The sequence below is a fragment of the Quercus suber genome, unplaced genomic scaffold, assembly GCF_002906115.3.
Source record: "Quercus suber isolate HL8 unplaced genomic scaffold, Cork oak 2.0 scaffold_190, whole genome shotgun sequence".
NCBI lineage: Eukaryota > Viridiplantae > Streptophyta > Magnoliopsida > Fagales > Fagaceae > Quercus > Quercus suber.
The window spans coordinates 222,139-240,282 of record NW_027069648.1 but is presented as its reverse complement, the minus strand read 5'-3'; the positions used below and the strand labels follow the sequence as shown (position 1 = coordinate 240,282).

At 34.2% G+C, this 18,144-nt stretch overlaps 1 protein-coding gene across 3 annotated transcripts in view; it reads left to right on the top strand.

The window, feature by feature from the left end:
- Positions 1–14,112, top strand: part of LOC112026041 (GATA transcription factor 28) — a 45,216-nt gene extending 31,104 nt beyond the window's left edge. For 2 of the 3 annotated variants that reach the window (XM_024058713.2, XM_065778753.1), the window contains 6 exons: positions 10,190–10,279; positions 10,360–10,493; positions 10,897–11,028; positions 12,716–12,821; positions 13,432–13,499; positions 13,609–14,112. In XM_024058713.2, the coding sequence (XP_023914481.2) occupies positions 10,190–10,279; positions 10,360–10,493; positions 10,897–11,028; positions 12,716–12,821; positions 13,432–13,488 (519 nt within the window). In that variant the 3' untranslated portion in view covers positions 13,489–13,499; positions 13,609–14,112. The remainder of the gene's footprint in view (positions 1–10,189; positions 10,280–10,359; positions 10,494–10,896; positions 11,029–12,715; positions 12,822–13,431; positions 13,500–13,608) is intronic. The other variant, XM_024058715.2, reaches the window with a different exon arrangement.
- The last annotated feature ends 4,032 nt before the right edge of the window (positions 14,113–18,144 follow it).

Sequence of the window (18,144 nt, the reverse complement as noted above, 5' to 3'; positions counted from 1 at the left end):
GGGGCGGCGTGTTTTTTTTTTTTTTTTTTTTTTTTTTTAACCTGGACTGGCCGGAAAATGTGGGCTCAGGGCTGGGGACTGGCCGGGAAATGTGGGCTGAGGACTGGCCGGATTGGGCTGGGGGGGTTCATGATTTGTGGGAGGGGGGCCCGAGCAAAAAACGTGGGGGGGCCCAAGTCCATTTTATTTGGTTTTTTAAAAATTTTACCTGTTAAAAAAAAAAAAATTTGGGCCAGGGGGGGCCCGGGCCCCCTTTGGGCTCAACGTGGGTCCGTCCCTGATATAGAAGATAAGGGATTGTGCATGGCATCAAATTGCCACATCCCATGCACAGTTATTTGAATGAAAATCACGAAATAATACTTTCATGGGCTAATAGATAAAACAAACTCTAGTGCCAATACCTTTACACTAGTATTTGCTGAGTAAATCATCTGCATGCTTCTGTATAACCTTCCAAGCGCTAATCCCATGTCTTTCCTCTGTCAGAGTTGCACCTATAGCACACCGTATTATGTATGCTCCATCAACCACAGTGGATGACATGTACACATTTTCTGACTCATTGATCGACTCTAGCAGCTTCTTGTTTAGCTTATTTACAGGTTCCACAAGATTAGCCACACTGATATTATTTGGCCATGGCAAAACCCTAAACCTAAGGACAGAACCAGGATTCAAACTTAGGGGGGTCGAAGTTCTTTGTTCAAAAATTTTAAAAAATTGAAATATCAATACTAGAGGTTGACAACAATGCATTATTAGCATTAATTTTTTAATTATTTGTATTTTTTATTTTGAAAAAAAAAAATCACAAATGACAATTTATAATCAAGAGTTTTGTAAATTGTGATTTACAACTATGTTTTTTGTTGGCTTTAATTCCGTGTCAAATTTGATTGTAATTATATTAAATCACTTTCTTGTATTTTTTTGGGATTTAATGTAAGGGTTGTGTGAGAGTTTGGTGAAAATTCTGCAAAAATGAGAATTTCACGACTAGCTCACGAGTACCAACTCGCAAAACAAGCCATGCGAGAAGCACAAGCTAGAATTTCAAAAGCCTTTGTCAGGTTGGATTTCAAGAGTCATTCGTGACTCAGGCCAAGTCGTAAGTGAAATATTCAAACACTGTAGCATACCATTTATGAAAATCAAAATCACGTAGTTCAATATCAAAATTACGTAGTTCAATATTCAAATATTGTAATTTCATTTCTTTATTAATGAAAATGATGGGGATGTTACTTTGATCAAGAAAGAAGAAAATAGCAATTAGAGGAAAGCTGATCAAGAAGTAAATAGTGAGCATAGAAAAGCAAATCAATGAAATTGTACTGTACCATGAGCAATAAGGCTTATAAGTCTTAACCCAATGTAGCAGTAAGTCAATAACAAAGAAAAAGTCTTTTGCTGGGAAACTTGGAAGGCTAGCTAGTCACAAAATATTTGGTTGCAATTTGCTATTCACAATCAAATGACACGGAGTTATGACTAAGCGGGAGGCTCATGTGTGATAAAAGAACCATTTTTCAACCACATATTAAAAGCAGTTTATCAGGGACAGAACTAGGATTCAAACATAGGGGGTCGAAGTTCTTTGTTCAAAGATTTTTAAAAGTCGAAATATCAATACTAGAAGTTGACAACAAAGCATTATTAGCATTAATTTTTTAATTATTTGTAATTTTTTATTTTGAAAAAAAAAAATTCACAAATGGCAATTTATAATCAAGAGTTTTGTAAATTGTGATTTATAACTATATTTTTTGTTGGCTTTAATTCCGTGTCAAATTTGATTGTAATTATGTTCAATCATTTCCCTGTATTTTTGTGGGATTTAATGTAAGGGTTGTGTGTAAGAGTTTGGTGAAGATTTGACATGCTGGATTTCATGAGTTATTCGCGACTCAGGCCAAGTCATAAGTGAAATATTCAAACATTGTAGCATACCATTCATGAAAAGCAAAATCACATAGTTCAATATCAAAATCACATAGTTCAATATTCAAATATTGTAATTTCATTTCTTTATTAATGAAAATGATGGGAATGTTACTTTGATCAAGAAAGAAGAAAATAGCAATTAGAGGAAAGCTAATCAAGAAGTACATAGCGAGCATAGAAAAGCAAGTCAATGGAATTGTACCATACCATGAGCAATAAGGCTTATAAGTCTTAACCCAATGTAGTCGTAAGTCAATAACAAAGAAAAAGTCTTTTGCTGGGAAACTTGGAAGGCTAGCTAGTCACAAAATATTTGGTTGCAATTTGATATTCACAATCAAATGACACGGAGTTATGACTAAGCGGGAGGCTCATGTGTGATAAAAGAACCATTTTTCTACCACATATTAAAAGCAGTTTATCAGGGACGGAACCAAGATTCAAACATAGGGGGTCGAAGTTCTTTGTTCAAAGATTTTTAAAAGTCGAAATATCAATACTAGAAGTTAACAACAAAGCATTATTAGCATTAATTTTTTAATTATTTGTAATTTTTTATTTTGAAAAAAAAAAATCACAAATGGCAATCTATAATCAAGAGTTTTGTAAATTGTGATTTATAACTATATTTTTTGCTGGCTTTAATTCTGTGTCAAATTTGATTGTAATTATGTTCAATCATTTCCCTGTATTTTTGTGGGATTTAATGTAAGGGTTGTGTGTAAGAGTTTGGTGAAGATTTGACATGCTAGATTTCATGAGTTATTCGCGACTCAGGCCAAGTCATGAGTGAAATATGCAAACTTTGTAGCATACCATTCATGAAAAGCAAAATCACATAGTTCAATATCAAAATCACATAGTTCAATATTCAAATATTGTAATTTCATTTCTTTATTAATGAAAATGATGGGAATGTTACTTTGATCAAGAAAGAAGAAAATAGCAATTAGAGGAAAGCTAATCAAGACGTAAATAGTGAGCATAGAAAAGCAAGTCAATGGAATTGTACCATACCATGAGCAATAAGGCTTATAAGTCTTAACCCAATGTAGTAGTAAGTCAATAACAAAGAAAAAGTCTTTTGCTGGGAAAATTGGAAGGCTAGCTACTCACAAAATATTTGGTTGCAATTTGCTATTCACAATCAAATGACACAGAGTTATGACTAAGCGGGAGGCTCATGTGTGATAAAAGAACCATTTTTCTATCACATATTAAAAGCAGTTTATCAGGGACGGAACTAGGATTCAAACATAGGGGGTCGAAGTTCTTTGTTCAAAGATTTTTAAAAGTCGAAATATCAATACTAGAAGTTGACAACAAAGCATTATTAGCATTAATTTTTTAATTATTTGTAATTTTTTATTTTGAAAAAAAAAATCACAAATGGCAATTTATAATCAAGAGTTTTGTAAATTGTGATTTATAACTATATTTTTTGTTGGCTTTAATTCCATGTCAAATTTGATTGTAATTATGTTCAATCATTTCCCTGTATTTTTGTGGGATTTAATGTAAAGGTTGTGTGTAAGAGTTTAGTGAAGATTTGACATGTTGGATTTCATGAGTTATTCGCGACTCAGGCCAAGTCATGAGTGAAATATTCAAACATTGTAGCATATCATTCATGAAAAGCAAAATCACATAGTTCAATATCAAAATCACATAGTTCAATATTCAAATATTGTAATTTCATTTCTTTATTAATGAAAATGATGGGAATGTTACTTTGATCAAGAAAGAAGAAAATAGCAATTAGAGGAAAGCTAATCAAGAAGTAAATAGCGAGCATAGAAAAGCAAGTCAATGGAATTGTACCATACCATGAGCAATAAGGCTTATAAGTCTTAACCCAATGTAGTAGTAAGTCAATAACAAAGAAAAAGTCTTTTGCTAGGAAACTTGGAAGGCTAGCTAGTCACAAAATATTTGGTTGCAATTTGCTATTCACAATCAAATGACACGGAGTTATGACAAAGCAGGAGGCTCATGTGTGATAAAAGAACCATTTTTCTACCACATATTAAAAGCAGTTTATCAGGAACGGAATCAGGATTCAAACATAGGGGGTCGAAGTTCTTTGTTCAAAGATTTTTAAAAGTCGAAATATCAATACTAGAAGTTGACAACAAAGCATTATTAGCATTAATTTTTTAATTATTTGTAATTTTTTATTTTGAAAAAAAAAAAATCACAAATGGCAATTTATAATCAAGAGTTTTGTAAATTGTGATTTATAACTATTTTTTTTGTTGGCTTTAATTCTGTGTCAAATTTGATTGTAATTATGTTCAATCATTTCCCTGTATTTTTGTGGGATTTAATGTAAGGGTTGTGTGTAAGAGTTTAGTGAAGATTTGACATGCTGGATTTCATGAGTTATTCGCGACTCAGGCCAAGTCATGAGTGAAATATTCAAACATTGTAGCATACCATTCATGAAAAGCAAAATCACATAGTTCAATATCAAAATCACATAGTTCAGTATTCAAATATTGTAATTTCATTTCTTTATTAGTGAAAATGATGGGAATGTTACTTTGATCAAGAAAGAAGAAAATAGCAATTAGAGGAAAGCTAATCAAGAAGTAAATAGCGAGCATAGAAAAGCAAGTCAATGGAATTGTACCATACCATGAGCAATAAGGCTTATAAGTCTTAACCCAATGTAGTAGTAAGTCAATAACAATGAAAAAGTCTTTTGCTGGGAAACTTGGGAGGCTAGCTAGCCACAAAATATTTGGTCACAATTTGCTATTCACAATCAAATGAAATGTAGTTATGATTGAGTGGAAGGCTCATGTGTGAAAAAAGAACCATTTTTCTACAAAATATTAAAAGCAGTTTATCAAGGACGGAACCGAGATTCAAACTTATTGGAGTTGAAGTTCTTTGTTCAAAGATTTTTAAAAATTGAAATATCAATACTAGAAGTTGACAACAAAGCATTATTAGCATTAATTTTTTAATTATTTGTATTTTTTTATTTTGAAAGAAAAAAACACAAATGACAATTTATAATCAATAGTTTTGTAAGTTGTGATTTACAATATGTTTTTTGTTGGCTTTAATTCCGGGTCAAATTTGATTATAATTATATTCAATCATTTCCTTGTATTTTTGTGGGAATTAATGTAAGGGTTATGTGTAAGAGTTTGGTGAAGATTATGGGAAAATGAGGATTTCACGGCTAGCTTGCAAGTGCCAACTCTGAAACAGGCCACGCGAGAAGCACATGCCGGAATTTGAAGAGTCTTTGACAGGCTGAATTTCATAAGTCATTCACGACTCAGGCCAAGTCACAAGTGAAATATTCAAATATTGTAGCATACCATTCATGAAAATCAAAATCACGTAGTTCAATATTCAAATATTGTAATTTCATTCCTTTATTAATGAAAATGATGGGGATGTTACTTTGATCAAGAAAGAAGAAAATAGCAATTAGAGAAAAGCTAATCAAGAAGTAAATAGTGAGCATTGAAAACCAAATCAACGAAATTGTACCGTACCATGAGCAATAAAGCTTATAAGTCTTAACCTAACGTAGCAGTAAGTCAATAACAAAGAAAAAGTCTTTTGCTGGGAAACTTGGAAAGCTAGCTAGCCACAAAATATTTGGTCGAAATTTGCTATTCACAATCAAATGACACGGTGTTATCTCTGCTCCACTCTATAATCATCTATTTCTCTATTAATTTTCATTGTCGGTAGACAATTAGGTTTTATATTTGTGACAATTACTACAGCAGATGACAATATATTGTTAGGTTGGATGGTCACAAAATTGTTGATGTGATACTTTGAAGAGTAATATTGTGTATTCATGCAACAAATTTGACAAATTTTTCATACTAGTTGAATTAGCAAATATTCAATGATTGATAAGATAGAAATCTACATTTTTCTACTCCACTCTCCAATCATCTATTTCTCTACCTATTTTCTTTATCGGTAGAAATTAGGTTTTATATTTGTAACAATTAATACACCAGATGATAGTATATTGTTAAGCTAAATGGTCGTGAAATTTTTGATGTGATATTTTGAAGAGTCATAATGTGTATACGTCCAACAAATTTGACAATTTCATACTAGTTAAATTGGTAGATATTCACTGATTGATAAGATAGAAATCTACATTTTTTTGCTCCACTCTCCAATCATCTGTTTCTCTATTTATTTTCTTTGTCGATAGACACTATAGGTTTTCTATTTGTAACGATTATTACAGCAGATGACATTATATTGTTAGGTTGGATGGTTGCAAAATTTTGATGTGATATTTCGAAGAGTAATATTGTGTATACGTACAGAAAATTTGACAAAATTTTCATACCAGTTGAATTGGCAAATATTCATTGATTGATAAGATAAAAATCTACATTTTTTTGCTCCACTCTCCAATCATCTATTTCTCTATGGGTAATTCTACAATACCCCCAAAAAAAAAAAGGAGGGGTATGGTACTCACTAGTTGGTAAACTGCTATACCAGGTTACTTTTTTCTTGCATTTAACGCTTCCATCTTCACATTTTATAGTTTCAACATCACATTTGACAGTTCTTTTGTCATATTCGGTGGTTCTCTTATTTGTTTATCACATTTGACGGTTCCATTCTCACATTGTGTAGTTCCAACATCACATTTGACAGTTATTTTATTACATTTAGTTGTTCCTTTATTTGTTTCTCAAATTTGATAGTTCTATTATCATATTGTGCAATTCCAATATCAAATTTGATAGTTCTTCTGTCACATATAGTGGTTCTTTTATTTTTTTTTCTCAAATTTGATGGTTCTATTGTCACATTAAGCAGTACCAACATCGTATCTGACTCTATTTTTGTCACATTTAGTGGTACCCTATTTTTTGTTCTCAAATTTGACAGTTCCATTATTACATTGGGCAGTACCAACATTACTTCTGACCGTACTTTTGTCACCTTTGGTAGTACCCTATTTTTTTTTCCTTACAATTGACAGTTCAATCGTCAAAGTAGGCAGTACCAATATCACATCTAATCATAATTTTACATTTAGGCCCACCACTGAAGTCACTTTTTTACTTACTAATAACCGCTCATCATAATAGTAATTTTTTTTTTAAGTTATTAAAAATTTAGATCTAAAATCTAAAACCAAAAAAAAAAAAAAAAAAGGCATCCCAAGAAATTAGCCCAACAAAAAAAAAAAAAAAAATAGCTAGAATTATCTTACTTTCTTCCACAAATATTTGAATATACCAATTAACTTCATACCTATCTTCCTTGGTAGCTTCCATCATATTCAGGGGTATATCTCCCTATAAAATAACATAGTTGAGGTCACTTTCTTGATGTTTATATTTTTATTATTTATATATACTATAATACCGAAGATGTATAACCTTATGTGCTCTCTAATTGCTCTTATGCAACATCTGCAACTTAATCACAGTTGTGTGTTTATTGTGGTGTCTAAGGTTGGAAATAGGGTGACTATATAATTAGCAAGTTATGCAAAAAATCCAATCCAAAGATCCAGTATGAAATAATCATCAATCAAGGCTACTACAACAGCTTTTATATTTTTTAGGCATTTTCATTAAATCGACATGTGGAAGTGTCCCAAATGACTGTCCGACATGTGTGCGGAAGTGTCTATGCAATTTTGTTTCATAAAATTATTATTACATTTAGACCCATCTAAACGTCCCAAAAAATTTCTACAATAACAAAAATTACCAATAGAAAAGCTAAAAACAATTAAGTATAATTGACCAATTTTACCAAAAACAAACAACCTAGCCCTTTTAAAAAAATTTACCAAAATAATTTTGTCATTGAGAGTTTAGCATTTCGACCATAATGATAAGTGTGAGCCTCATTTGAGTCAGCAGAGCCTCCATTAGCTAAGTTTCAGAGAGCCCTAATAGCAATGAAATGTTTTCGTTGTTGAAGACTTATCAATGCCATAAAGCACTTATCTCCCTCTCTCTCTCTCTTTCTTAGGGTTTCGCAAAATTTATACAAACTCTTCATTTTAAAGCCGTTTGGTGTTTGTTCCTATAAATTATTGGAACGTATAATTTGAACATAATTGACTGTTAAAAGGTCAATTTTCTGAAAGTAGTGTGTGAATGTACAAAATTCTATAATAATCTTTATTTTCTGATGTGCTGTAGATGGAAGAAACCACTTTTATTTGGATAAGTTTGTCTTGTCAATGGAATTCTCCTCTGTTCAACTGATTGAGCATTAGGAAATGTGTTCTAAAATATTGTTGGGCTTTATAGAATTTCTTAGGCATACTTATCTTGATTTGTGATATACTTGGAATGGAGTGGATTCTTTTTATCTGTTATCACCATTCATTCATTAGTATGGCGTTGTTACCAAGAAATAATCCATCATCACTAGCATTGCAAGAAATAATGCATAAATTATTTTAGGTATCTAAAAAACCCAAACCTTCTCCTTCCTCTTGTCCACCCCTTCCCTATAGCATCAAAATTAGTGGAAGATACCTTTGGAATCCATTGTGGGCAAGTTATGATTCATTTTAAGGTTACAAAACTTTGAACTTACACATAACTGTACCCCTGAGTTAAATTTGAAGTTCATGAAGGTTGACTTTTATGCAGGGTCACTCTGAATGGCTTAAGCAATGGGTCTCAATGGACTTTTATGCAGGACTCACTAGCTTCCACAATTTAAATGTAGTTCTTTTTAATAAAGCTTGGTTTATTGTAATATATATATATATATATATATCACAGGGCTGGTGTTTGTGATGGCTGCTCAAGGTATCTTTGCAGCATTTGTTAATGGATGGTACTATGAAAGTCCTGATAAAACACTAGTAAGTAATTCATAAATTTGCAGCTATCACCACAGAAGGCCAAATATTTAGCATGTCCTAGATATTTGAAATAGAGATTTCTGGGGAGTCAATTTCAGTACAACCTTTAACATCAAAGACAGCCATTATTACCAACAAAATCTCTAGATCTTATACTTACAGTTGCCCCCATCTCTCTCTCTCATTTGCCAATGATGAGGTTAATTGAAATTTAGAGTTTGCAGGTTGCTTAAGTACTCCAGCACACATTTGGTAGATAAGTCAATTTCATTTTAAGGAGCTATTTAGTTCAACTGGTACAAACTAAATTCATGATTTTGATTATTATACATATGTATTTCTATTTGGTCTAGCAGCAGTTTAGCATATATCTTTGACTTCTCATTTTCCAAGTGCCACTCATTTAAATCTCTTATGATGAGAGATCCACAATAGAATAAAATACATATGATAATCCTCAACCCAAAATAGTTTGCATGACCAAATTCATCCAATTTATGATTTTGGTCTTGATTGTACAAAACAGACAGTAGCCATTGCTAGCCAATTTTTTCTATGCTACATATTACACATGTGCCTGCCAATCCACGAGGTCTAGAATTCTCATGAGCTTCACCAGGTATAGCAATTTGGTTTCCTATGGTCTTGAACCATTTTGTCACTCCACTATCCTAATGCATAGTTTTTTTTTTTCTTTTTTTTTTATTTTTTTTTTTAATTAATTAATTAATAATTTTTAATGAATAAGAATTTAAGTTACTTGAGCTTGACTGGACATCAGGTTGATGCTTGAGTTCAGCTAGAGATAACTGGCCTGCTCAAGCAAAACTGTGAAGTAAAAGAGTTAATCTTGACCAACCTTTTGCTTGGCTTGACTCAGTTTATTCTACAAAGTGTAATCACTTTAGCTCGAATTGAGATTAGGAGATTTTTGAAATTCTTGCTTGAGATCGCTTGAAATAAAAGTGAGCTGAGCTTAATTAGCATAGCACTTGGCTTGTGCACATGGCTGTAGAAAAGTAAAAGAAAGGGTTTTTTGCATCTAAGTGACATGGTACATATGTAGATTAGGTTGTAATGCTGATTGGTGTAAGTGCACAATTTTTCAAGTTCATGTTTTCCATAGATTAGATCCAGCTGATTAACTAGTTTGAATATGTAACATTAATACAATTTTGATGTAGTTGCAACTCTTTTGTTGCGTAAAAATTATGTATTGACATGAAAGTTATTTTTGGACACACATGTGATGATTGCATCTAGCTGGAAATATGGACCATGAATTATTTTTCATAACGATCCTCAATTTATCATGAAACTAGTATTGGCTATCTTGTCTACTCAATGGTGCACTGTAGAAACTGCCTTTTAATAATTTTAAGATGTCTTTCTCAGGTTCAAGCTGTGCTTTTATTGTTGGGGGGCCGGGAAGTACCTCCAAACATGCCTGCCATCCCAGCAACCATTCACAATAATAACCAGGTAGTGGTACTTGTTCTGAGTGTTCTAATAATTAATGCTGTATGTTGTCTCTTCAAGTATCTTGCTAACAAAGAGTTAACCAGGGAATTTCTGGTACTCCACAACGGTTAAGTGTCCCTCAGAGAAATGCCTCACTGGCTAGATTCCGTGAAAAGCGAAAAGAAAGGAACTTTGACAAGAAAATTCGTTATACTGTTCGTAAAGAGGTAGCTCTTAGGTATGGCATCTGTCTTCATCGTAACTTTTTAAACCTTTTGTGGAAAATCCATTTATTATATGTAGAGCTATTTTCTTCTTGTACTCTATAGGCCAAGTTATATTGTTTCTTTGGAAAAGCATAAGATGTTTCAAAATATGAGTGTATTGGTTGGAAATGGCACGGGGTTTATTGAAGAAGAAAAGGTATACCACTCTTGGTACTCTATTTTATGATTTATAAGATCCATTTAAATGGATATTGTAAGCAACCCATATCATTTAAATGAAGCTTGTGCTGTGCATTTTGTAAAAAGGGAAAGATTGTGGTGATTCTGAAATTTGTATAGTAAATTCCAAATCAAGCATGACATCTTACTAGGAGTTGCAATATTTTATTGTTGTTTTTTATTGTCGCTTTGTAGGATGCAGCGAAATAAAGGTCAATTTACGTCTTCTAAGTCCAATAATGATGATTCAGCATCAGCTGTAACAAGTTGGGGCTCAGACGAGAGCTGGGGTCCTGACGGTAATGGATCCCAGCATCAGGAGATTGTGTAAGTTAGCAAATTTTATTTAGTATTCTGTAATGTCTACCTTGAATTAATGATATATTTACCATGAAAATGGGAGATGTCAGAATTATATGCTACATGAGTCCTACATGAGTCTTAATGATCCATATATGTGTGTGCATGTGCATGTGCATGTGCGTGTGCATGTGTGTGTGTGTAGTTTTATTTCCTGAAGAACATTTAGTCATGCTTGATTCAGTTCTGGTTGGGTTAATTGTCATTTGGGTCACTAAATGAAGTTTAAGGTTATAATACTAGGGTAAATTAGTTTGCAACTTGAAGATCCGGGAACAAAAGGCTAGGTTGACACTTGAGTCTTTATTTAAGACTACTGTTATCTAACATATGCAGGTTGACTTGTGTAATATTTTGGATATCTTATCATCTCTAATGAAGCATTTTTTACATAGGGGTTGCATCTGAACAATTAGGTTAGTACTGTACCACATGCGCATTACTAAATTTGTGCATGTGTAACTAACTAATATGGGTGTGTGGCCCTTTTCAGATCTCATAATGGACAAGGAATTGCAAAAGAATCTTTGTAGCTGAATTTGAGTTTGAAACTGTAATTAGGGTATTGGACAATTTCATGAAAACAGAAAGGACTGATAATCCCTAATTAGAACAAGAAATAGGTTTTAACATGGCTGTCTTAAAAAAGATATAAAGGGGGGAAAGGGAGACAAGGTTGCATGGGAAAAGGTTTGTGTACGTAAGGAGGGTGTCTAAGGTTAAAGATGGTGCATGAATGGAATAATGCTGTTGTTATGAAACATATCTTGTATTGGTTTGCCATAACAGGTTCTAGTTGGGTAGCTTGGATTCTGCAAAATATGTTGAGGGGTAAAAGTTTTTGGATGGTGAAGGTTCCTCTTGGACAGCAGCCTTGAGATGTTGATGATAGTAAAGCCTTTTTAGGGGACAAGAATTAACAGGTCATAGGTGATGTTTTGTGTGAGTATAAAGCGGAAAAGCTGACCATCTGTTACTTGTTTAACTGCAAGGATTTTATGACTTAATGGTCATTAAATTTCTTCTATTTGTGGGTTCATTTGGTTGTTGATTTTCTGTTTGTCGGAAAATGAAGATGAGGCAATATAGAGGATTTGGTACGCATGTAATTTCTTCTGCACCACCCCCAACCCCCTCATTTTTGTCTTGGATTTGGTACACTTTACTTTTTGTTGGTGGTTTTTCATTACCTGTGTACATGAGTTGAGTCCATTTTTCTTTAAATCATTTGAAAAATGGAATGCGGTAGGTTGAACCTAGAAAGTGGGGCTATGCCATGACATACCAATCTTAAGCAAATGGTTAAAAATTGCCAGTATTTCTTGTGGCAATGTATGGGTTAGATTTCCCTCTCTCTCTCTCTCTCTCCCCATGGGGTTGGTTGTGTAGTTGTCTTACAATCACAAACTCCTTAAATTTGCTATAATACTTTGGGCGTGTGGTGCATTATCTAGAGAGACCTTGGAAATTCAATCGAAAACTTTAGTAACACCTTAAATTAACAAATTGCACATCACTTTGAGCAAAATGTTAAAAAATATGTTATTTATGTGCTTGATGTGCCATCCATTTCATGCCATCTTTCTCCTTGAACCCATCTAATTTTATCATCGTTGCAACTAAGCGCCTGATGTTTCCTCTTAAATCTTTTTAGCTGTCGACACTGTGGCACCAGTGAGAAGTCAACTCCAATGATGCGACGCGGTCCTGAAGGGCCAAAGACCCTTTGCAATGCATGTGGACTTATGTGGGCAAGCAAGGTAAGTAGTAGTGTTCATGTATTGTTTATTGTAAGTTTTTGTATTGCTCTTGTATTGAATGCAATCTCATATGCTTGTGGACTTGTAAAAAGCCTTCCCTTGAATGTATTCCCCAGTGTACTTTGCCACAAATTACATTTGATTGACTTAATCATATAAGGTATAGTGAGAAAAATAAATGAAAAAGATTTATTTTTATAGAAAGAAAAAGTAACCTCTCATTTTCTTTTTCTTTTCCTTTTGCTAAAATAAATAATAATAATTTTAAAAAAATCCACTGGGTGTTATTTGATAAGTAATAATTAATGGACTAGAGAGAAATGAGTATGTGGTGCGACCTCTCTTTGGCTCTTATTTGAGACAATGCCAAAACCACTATTGGCATTTATTCTTTGAAGGTCAAGCTTTCAAATTATCTCCGATTCTTAAATTACAAGTAACAATGTACTTGGGTTGGAAGTACTTGTCAAATATATATATATATACACATACACGTGTGTGTGTGTTCACGAGATTTTTTTTTTCTATGTTCCATACCAGGTTTTGTTCTATACATGAGCAATGGCACAAAATTTGTTCATTTATACTTATGAACCTCTATGAACTGTAGGGAACTTTGAGGGACCTCTCTAGGGCAGCACCAAAAGCTGGACAGAATTCTTCTTAAATAGGGATGAGGTGAGCAACCTTTTTATTGATAACATGAATTTATCTTACTGAGATGAGCATTAAGAAACACAGAATCTTTTTAATCATTTTACCTCATCTTGATTTGCATATTCCGCAGAAAATAGGTTTTGAGCCTGACCAAATGGCGGTTAAGAGTTGCAGGAAACCTTAGTGATCTCTCAAGATAGCCCTTTTGGATTCAGCCACCATATAGAGGAAGGAATCTATTTATTAAAAGTAATGGAAGAACTGGTATTATTCCCTTTTAAATGAGTTTATAGGGTCGGTTCTGCTGCACCTGGAGGTTGGATTTTTATGCTGGCCTGAAGTTTCTGCTGTTAAACTTGACTTTATATGTGGATAGGTTAAAATTTCAAGCCCTTTGAAAGACAGATTTGGAGAAACCTAAATCATTTGGGGCATCGAGACCATACCAATATATCCTCAATTCAATTATACTGCTTTTGACAGAGTAATGTTTGTCCACAAAGACAATGCTGGGGAATGCCCATAGGATCTCGTGCAGGCTTTGTTTTGCATTAGCCTCCTCCTAAGCAGTGTCAGTGAATTAAGGATTTTATAATTGCATCTATCAAGAACCAACTGATGTGTTTTCCCGTTTCTTTTTTGGTTCTATTTTGTTTTATTTATAATTTTATCTTAGCTTGTGGCACGAACAGAGGATATTATAAGGAACGAGACTATAATAAAAAGAAGCAATAATATGTATTTAAAAGAATCTTACAAAAATTGCTAATGGTTTTTAGGCCAAGTAGCAGTCTAATCAATTTTCAAAAAAAAAAAAAAAGAAGGAATAGAAAAAAAAAATAAAAAAAAAATAGCAGTTCAACCCCAAAATAATGGTCTCGAATCTGGGATTTTTTTTTTTTTTTTTTAAAGCGTCTTGAATCTGGGATTCAATCTAGAGATATAAATACCATACTCATACATTACAAGTATATAAGAGGTCTGTTTGAAAATAATTTATTTAACTTTTTGTTGAAAGTTTATTACTAAAAGTACGGCAGAAAAAAAAGTTAAAAGCTAGTTGATTATTTATTTTTTGCTGAAAGTTAATATTGTTTATACTCATAAATTGTATGATACAGATATGTAACATAAACCATTATTACGTGTATTTCCCGTCACATAAGAATCTATGCATGTATGTTCTACAAGTTTAAACTTTTTTGAAAGAAAAAAAAAAAATAGTTCAGAAGTGACATTCATTTATGCAGTGGTAACAGAGAGTATTGCTATATCAAATAGTTAATGTACTTAATTTGGACACCCACTTTTGTGTCTAAATGTTCTAAAAAAAAAAAAACGAGAGAGGAGAACCAAAAAAAGATGATTTTTTTTTTTTTGAAATAATTGGTTTGAGTCTTTGAAATGACCTCAACTCTCAGTCTCAAGTGTCAACATCCATTTTTTTTTTTTTAAGTACATAATTTTACAAAATCACAAACATATATATATATATATATTGTAGGGACTTAATTTGGATTGACCCTGAGTGACGGGTTTTCAACCCAATAAGCCCAAACAATAAATTTATAGAGAGTGGGCTAAGAGGTTTAAGTGCTGGCCGTCGATCACCCTGCATGAACCTTTTCTATAAAAAAAATGGTAAGGGTTTCTTTATAAACGGGGGAATACTCCTCGGCCTGTGGCCGAGGAGGCCTGACGGGTCTCTCCCTACTTCTTTTTTCTTTTCTCCCTCTCTTTTTTCTTTTCCCCCCCTTCCTCTTACTTTACTAACTTTTCTTTTTATAGTTTTCATCTTCCTATCCCCTCTTTCCATCTGTTGATCATCTATTTGCCTTCTTTTCTGGCCATCCGTCCCATCAGAGGCCTTATCAGTACTCAAGTGGTTCACTCTGATCAACGTTATCCTGCCAAGGGGTTACCTCCCCATTAATGCGGCCTGGGGGAGTTAGTTGAATGCATTAAATGTGAGAATGACAGCTTACTCTGGAGTTAGCCTCTCCCTAAAATCCCCCTCGTCAGGCCGAGGATGAGGTGGTCCTCGGCGTGCATTGGGAAGAGAAGCTTTCCCCAATTCAGCCTAACAACAAAAAAAATGGCCTATGCACCTCGGCCTGTGCCTTGGGCCTGTTTCATGATGGGCCGAGGCTATCAGGCTCATAGGCCCCACAATAGCCTCTCAAAACCCTGCTGCACGTTCCCTGGGACGGGGAGGAGGGTTTTGATACTTGCGGGTCCCCGGACGAATTGTCCCATTTCGGTTTATACTGATGCTGGCAGCCTTCTGACTGCCCAATGCGCGTTTTTAGCGTTTCGAGACTTAATGGGCGCCCACATTAAATTTTGGCGGCACCACGTTTCCCACTTTCAACGGCATGATCTTTTGCTTTTATGAGCAAGCGGTTACATTTGAGGAACCTAAGGGGGAGTATAAATACCTGTTTGAACCCAAGGGTTTCATCATTTTCGCGCTGACAATTATTGACGCATATAATTTGAATCTGGCTCAACTTGCACACTGCTTGAAGAGTACCGTCATATTCCTGTAAGTCTTCTTTTCCTAGTGATCCTAAATTTTCTTGATTTCACTCTTCTTTTTCTCGTTTAGAACTTTTAGTTGTCTTTGGGGAATGGGTAAGTTTAAGAAGTTGGTCGAGTCCGATGAGACGATGAACAAATTCAGGGTTGACTATGGAATACCCAATAATGTGAATTTGAAGTATTGTGAAGAGGGAGAATGGTACCTTAGGAGGAGGGAAGGTGAAGTTGTGATTCCGATAGTTGCTTTCGTAGAAGGAGGTATGAGAATCCCTATGAGGCCGGTAACCCTTAATTACCTTAGGCATTTTCGCCTGGTCCCTACTCAGTGTGCCGTGAATGTATTTAGGATATTAGGGTGTGTAGATACCCTGAATGAGAAAATGGGGCTGAGACTGACTCACCACGATGTGAACTGGTGTTACAACCTTCATCACCTGAGGGGTAAGACATACTATATGAAGACAAGGGACGATAGGGTTCGTCTTATCCAGTGTCTTCCTGATTCCAATAAGGGGTTGAACCAAGATTTCCTCATAGTGTCGGGAGAGTGGCACGACGGCTTTCATTGCCCAACGGCAGAGGGGGAGCCAGGTAGGGCATCCGAAATACAATGTGGATTTTCGCTGGACTAAGTCAGGCAAGAAGGTTTTGCAAGAAGCACTGGTACAGTGGACTGGTCTTGTTGAAGAGGATGCCACCTGGGAACCTTTCAAGGATTTGCAACGTCAATTCTCTTATCTGAATCTTGAGGACAAGATTCATCTTCTAGGGGAAGGGAATGCTATGTCTGCAGTACACGTGGAAGCTAAGGGAACAAGTGATGCAACTGAAGTTGGACTCTAGAAGTGGCTGAAGATAAAGCAGAGCAGCTGAAGATAAATGCCTCTAGTGTCGTATTTGAATTAATTGATAGTTTCCTATTTAAATTAGGATGTTGTCATTGATAAACTTCCTGGTGATAGGACTCATCCTATTATCTTGGATAGACTTAGCTATTAGGTTGGTTGTTATCTTTTTAATTATGGTTATCCTTTTATTTGAGTAGTTGTGGTTGATGTATTTAAACTAAGAGTTATGGAATAAGAGGCAAGCTGATAATATTTACAGAATTCCTTTCTTTTCTATTGTTCTTGGAGGGTTGTCGCCTCGAATACGACTAGTTATTTCTATTCATTCAACTGGGTCACAGCATAAAGATTAGCATAGAAATCAGAGTTTACATGTACCAATTCTAAATAGATAGATGGGTACAGATTAATAATTTGCAGTGTGCTACTGGAACTCTTAACAAAAAAGGCCCTACTTATGGTTATGGATGAAATTTGGGGACATAACAACAATCAAATGGTAAACCAAAAACAAATTTAAATGTTGTATGCAAATTCATCTAAGGCCAAGGCTAAGAACAAAATAAGAAGGCTTACCATGTTGATTGTTGAAGATTTACAAGAGAAAAAAGCTTTGGTAGACTTGAAATTTGAAACCAATCAATGCTCCAATCTCAAATCAACGGAGAATACCATTACCCACACTCACACAACAGTACAGACCCACAAACAGCAGTACTAGAGCTTTGGGACAGAGCACCTTGGGTAACCGATGGTCCCGGCGCGACCTATTATCTGCTTCCAGGTCAGTCTCGGCCCTTTGATAATTAAAATCAAAATCCTTTGAAGTTACAACTTAGAAATTCATTAAACGTGATTCAAAGGAAAAATCTTTGAGTGTTGATTAAGCATTAGTATAACTAAATTGCTTATGAGTAAAACTCACATTTATAAGTTGTAAGATGAAATATAAGACATTATGATACATAAAATTATCTATCCTAAATAAAAGAAGTTAAAAAAGCAGTGACTTATCAAAAAAGATGTTAAAACATAGTGTCCAAAGAAGAAGCTGTTTGTACTCTAACCAATTGAACATATATGACAAGGGACATTAATGACACTATGTAATAAACAAAACACACACAGAGTATCTCTCATTGTCCTGCTCTATCTGCCCTCAATTCCTCTCTTATTTCATGATGCAGAATGGCTTCATTATATTATATACGAAGAACACAAACAATATATATAGAAAGATAAGCCAAACTAAATAAATATTGTGAAGGTAACTGAGA